Raw genomic sequence first — 5,532 nt, 5'->3', positions numbered from 1 at the left:
AAAAAGTGGAAGCTGCCAGGTCTATAAAGCTTAGGCTCTAGCTGGTATAGTGTCAGTTCTGCCATATTCTGTTATTTAAATCAAGTCCCAGGAAAGCCCAGCTTCAATGACGGAGGGGTCTACACATGATGTAAATTCAAAGAGATGTGGTTCATTGGGAGCCATCTTTGGAGACCGGGGTACCATCCTCTGGCTCTTACTGATTCATGGCTTTTCTACATGAAAAATGTGCTTACCTCTGCAAATCTCATCCTAAATATGGTATCAGTTTAAATTCCAGGATATTGTCAACAAAATCAGGTGCCGGTATGGATGTGACTGCTCGAAGGCATCTTCTCATATGCACTTTCTCAGGTGCAGAGACCAGTGAAGAAGAGCAGATTATCCACCCACCCTCAACCCATCTCTTTCATGTAATGGTGAAAGAGACAGAAAAACTTCAGCAGACTCCCATGTTCAAAAAGAGGAGAAAAGGGAGACATGAGCATTTCCTGATTTATAGCAATTCTAAAATCCAACCTGGTGCATATCCCAATTTCTCTAACTCAAGGCAGAGGATAGTCCTTGATTAAGGTACAGTTTTGCTTTTTAGGAATGGTTTCCCTCTGCTCTTGGTTTTATCCTCTGGGTTCTGGCTCTGAGTCATTCTTCCATTTTCATTAAAATGGCCTGTGTTTGTAGCTGTATAACTCTAAACCTGTTTCCTATCTCTTTGGAAGTTAAGGGCCCAAAGTGAAGGCAAACTGGGGTGGCTAGTCTATGAACATGCCCCAATGAATCACACCTCCTGTTCATATTCTTCTGTGGTTCCCCTACTCGTTGAATCTGGGCTGGCCCAGTGATCTGTTTTAACCAATGGACAATGGCAGTTTTCTGATTTTGTACTTTGGGGATGCCTGAGCCACCACCATGTAAGAGGTCTGGTTTCCCTGCTGCAAAGAGCACATGTAGAGTCTACATAGAGAGGAAGAAACTTGAGACTATGGAGAGGGAGGGAGACCATGTCAACCCAGTATCCTGGTTGAGCCTCCAGATGAACCCATGCTAAGCTGTTACCTGACTGCAAGCACACGAGAGAATCCAAGTGAAACCACCAGAAGAACTTCCCATTGAGCCTAGTCAACCTTTGGAACTGTGAAAGTAAAGTCATTTTAAGCCATTAAATTGGGGTGGTTTGTTATGCAGCAGTAGAAAACCACACATAATCCATTCACTGAAAGTTACTGAACTGTCCATCTGTGCCTGACCCTGCATTAGGTGACGTGAATGTAAGACTAAATAAAGCATTGATTCTGAGCTCTACCTCATTTTTGTTAATGAAAGATTTTTGTAAAAGGAAATGTTTCAATTTTTTTTTTTTTAATTTTAAGGGTGAAAGATTTCTGTTTAAAATATACCGGCAGTGAATTCTTTTATAAAAAGAAATAATCACTCTGAGATTTTTCAAATTTTTAATTTTTCACATTAAAGTTTTTTTGTTTTTTTTTTTAACTAAGAAAGACAATATTTATTATCTGGTGTGCACTCTTAGAATGGTCCCTACGCCCATTGAAGTGCATGAGCTGTGGCATCCAGCCCACAGTCCCACTGCCTCCCAGGAGAGCCTGCATGGCTCGCAGGGTGCCGCCCCCACGAAGGACGCAGACAGAGCTGTGCGCTGGGCTGCCTGCTCCTGTGGCCCAGGACAAGCAGCGCTCATTTGATAGCAGGGTGGGCAGAAGGGGTTCCCCAAACTCTTGCTGACCCCTCACCTCCCCTTTCCTCTGCCTCTGGGCAAATCTTCAGTGTCAGGTGACGCTTGGAAGTCCTACGCTAACAGTCAGGGAAGGGTACCTCTGTGTAGACAGGAGACTTCTGTGGTGGGCACGGATGTGGCCGTGGAAACCCTGGGGGGGTGGGGGTGGTCGGTCATCTCGCCTACTCCCTTCAGGTTGGGCTCTGTAAACGCTGCCCGTCACCAGAAGAAACAGAAGATTCTGGTTGTAGCGTCTGCAGGAACAGACTCCCCGGCTTCCCAGTGTTTATCACCAATGCTGATTTCTTGCCTGAATCATTGCTGCTGCAGTTTTTGCCCATCTCTCAGTAGGCTTAAGAAATTGGGATCTTTCTGCCTGGCGAATCTCGAAGGACTGAAAATGCCCGGAGCCAAAGAATGAGCTCTGAGCATCTCAGCAGAGGAAAACGGCGGCCCTTCCAGCGTCCATGGAGCCGCCCTTTCCTGTTCTGCTGGGAGGCGCGTTGCTGCCCTCTGGTGGCCGGCAGGCAAGGCGTGTTCCGGGGGTTAGGGGGTCCACCTTGTCCCTGGAATAGCAGCTTTGAGTTCTCAGGTTAATCAGTGTCTTTTCACTGTCCCTGGAACAAAACAAGCTTGTCCTTGATCTGGAGCCTTGGCCCTTGCTTCTACTTGTCCTCAGAACGCTCTTCTTCCAGTTCAGCAGCCCTTTTCTCATTCTCCAGCCTTTGGGCCAATGTCACTTCCCCAGGGAAGCCCTCCTGGGCTACTTTGTCTGAAACATCTGAAACAGCACCTAACCCCACCCTCCGTCCTTCTCTCTCCCGTTACCTTGCTTGGTTCAAGAGCTTACCTGCTAATTGAAAACATCTGGTTAAATTCTGGGTTTACTGCCTCCCTCCCTCTCCAGAACGTCGGACCCAGGAGAGCAAGGTCTTTGTTACACGCGTCCCTGGACCTCAAGCCATCACACATAGTAGATACACAAAAGGACTTGTTGAAGGAATGGCCAGTGTGTCTCCACAAGAGCGCCTGGGACTGAAGCCGAGCTTCTGGTCCTGAGGAGCTACGGGATGTGGGCAGGGCATGTGCCAACCTCGTGTGGCAGACAACCAGCTGAGGCAGCAGCCTGAGCACCAGCAAGGAGACATGCGCGGTCCCGGGGGTCTTCCTGCCTTCCCTCTGCCCTGCGCTCTGGGGGGGACAGACAGACGGTGTCCCAGGCCTGAACAGCTGCTGCCAGGGGGTGAGGGGGACCGCCTCCCCGGCCCTGGTTGCAGGGACCCTGGTCCACAGCTGTGCGGCGGCTCTAAGGGGGTGGGGTGCGGTGGGCGCGCTGAGGAAGGCGCCCGTTGCCTCCGGACGCAGCCGCCTGCGTGCAGGGATGCGCCTTCCAGAGCAGGAGGTGTCCGGGGAGGGCGCAGGGCAGGAAAGCCGGGGCCAGCGAGGGGCCGTGACTCCTCTGGGACGTCCCCGTTCCGCCCTGACTACTGCACTTAGCCCGAGGCGGGGCTGGTCTGGAGCCCGCGCGGAGGCGAGGGCTGCTGCCAGCCTAGGAGCCTGGCTGCCGTCTGAGCGCGGGCGGCCGGCGGGGCTGAGCTCTGTCCGTGGGCGCGCAGAGCCGGGGTCCGGACGGTCAGCAGCATCTGCTCTTGGGCTGGTCTTCCGGTGAGAGCTTGATGGAGTCTGTGAGGTAACTCTCTAAGATGCTTCGATACCTTGACAGAGCCCGACTGGCCAGCATCTCGAAGGCTTGTACCACGTTGATGTCATTCTTGGCACTGACTTCAAAATAGGGAATATCCTTCTCTTTACACCAGCCTTGGGCTACCTCTTGCGGAACCTGCCGGTCTGCCAGATCGATCTTGTTCCCGAGCACCACCATGGGGTAGGACTGCTGCATTGGAATGGTTTTGGCCAGAACATCACCCCTCCAGGTTTCCAGGGCTTCAAAGGACTCCAGGTCAGTGACATCAAAAGCCAGGACACAGCCATCAGAGCCTTTGTAGAATGTAGACACCATGGAGCGGAATCGCTCCTGGCCGCCTGTGTCCCAGATCTGTAGCTTCAAGGTTGTGTCATCCAGTATGATAATCTTGGAGAGGATGCTGGCCCCCAGTGTGGTCTGATAGTCTTCGTAAAACGTCTTATGCACATATCGGTGGAGGAGGGAGGTCTTTCCAACACCCAGGGCTCCAATGATGATGAGCTTGAGGTCCACCTTCTTCCGAGGATTCATGGAGGGGCTTCAGAATCTCTGGTGTTGCTGGAACAGACAAGAGCCAGGAAAAGCTTCCAGAGCCTTTTCAGCCTCCGATGGCAGGTGGGGGGTTTTCTCTGAGTCTGGGGGGCTCCTCTTAGAACAGCAGTCTCAGCTAGATCAGAGGAAAAAGGCTTTGGGAGCAAACTTGTTGAGGCCAAGTCACTTCCTTCTGAGTTTTCCTCCTCTCTCTTTATGCACAAACTTGGGAAAGTTGCAAAAGAGGCTGGGCCGGTGTGACCTCAGCCGTGTGGGTGGAGTGGGTGGGGAGGATGGAAAGCTGGGCTCCCAGCAGACTCCACATTAAAGTTTTTAAATAGTGAAGCATACCAGAGTTTTTAATAACAGAATTTGATTCAGCAAATATTATCTGATCCTTTGCTACATGTTTCCTCAGTACATTTTAAAAATCTGTGTGAAATTCAAGTGCTGTTTTCCACCTGATATCTACTAGCTTGCATGGGACTTGTTAAGTTACTTGGGGGATCCTAGTTTTGTCTATTAGCATGCATTCTTGTTATTATCGTGCATCCCATGGTTGTTTCCTTATTGCTTCAGCAAGAATTACATTCAGTTGTTCAGTTTCTAAATGACCTAATTAGCAGCAGTTTTTCCATTTTTTTTCTTTAGAATTCTCTTAGTCTACAGTTGGACTCCCTCTCTATTACTCTCTTTTCCTCCCTGAGTTTTACTCAACATTCTGCTAATGAGTTCACATTCCACTCTTGTCCCTCCATGGATTGTTGCCCATGCGTTTGGAGACTTCCTTGCCTTAATTATTGGGGGAAAAATCTCTTCTTGGTCTTTCCTTGCTAGACATTGCTGGCTCTGAGTTTCTAGCTCTTACCTCTGATGTGTCTTTGTTTTTCACATAAAGAGAGATCATAAAGCAGAGAGAAGCCCTGAAGACCATATAATTTTATGGATGATCAAACTTTGGCCAGAGAGCCAAGTGACTTATTCAAAGAACTACAGTTAGTGGCAGAATCAGGGCCAGAATCCATATCTCCAAACTAAGAAGTTCTGGTTTCACTATAGTAATGAATTCACTCTCAGACCACATCAAACTAATGCAGGTAGGCTAACTGATACTTGATCAACCCGTTCTATTTACAATTAATTAATAAATTTTCATTATATCTCATTTAGATTCTCAGTCTTGAACTACAACAGGGGGAAAATAAGAGAAAAAAGAGAAGTAGAGTGAGTTCATAAGCTGTGAGGTGTACAGCAGCAGTTCATAATATTTATTATTGCTTAGGGTTTTGATGAATGCTCTTGAGCTTCTCATTACTTTATTCAAGAAATATTTACTGAGTATCTACTCTGTGCATATCTGTGTGTATGTGTGAACACATACACACATAAACACAATTTCCTTAGATCTTCTTTTAGGGAGCCACTGTGTGAATGGTGTCAATATCCTCATAAATATCTTATAATACATACAAGTTTCATACCCATAGCAACATACCAAAAATTAGTTGCTTTTTGGGGGAAATGCACACTGTGATTCCTTATAGATAGTTTACCTTCATAA

At 48.2% G+C, this 5,532-nt stretch overlaps 1 protein-coding gene across 1 annotated transcript; it reads right to left on the bottom strand.

The window, feature by feature from the left end:
* Positions 1-3,308: 3,308 nt before the first annotated feature.
* LOC122696203 (ras-related protein Rab-7b-like) lies at positions 3,309-4,247 on the bottom strand. Its single transcript, XM_043905878.1, has one exon. The coding sequence runs from the start codon at positions 3,969-3,971 to the stop codon at positions 3,369-3,371; it is 603 nt and encodes a 200-aa protein (XP_043761813.1). The 5' UTR covers positions 3,972-4,247; the 3' UTR covers positions 3,309-3,368.
* Positions 4,248-5,532: the final 1,285 nt, after the last annotated feature.

This window comes from Cervus elaphus, chromosome 6 (assembly GCF_910594005.1).
Source record: "Cervus elaphus chromosome 6, mCerEla1.1, whole genome shotgun sequence".
NCBI classification, from domain to species: Eukaryota; Metazoa; Chordata; class Mammalia; order Artiodactyla; family Cervidae; genus Cervus; species Cervus elaphus.
Note: the sequence above shows the minus strand (reverse complement) of the source record. Positions and strands in the feature narration are given on the sequence as shown.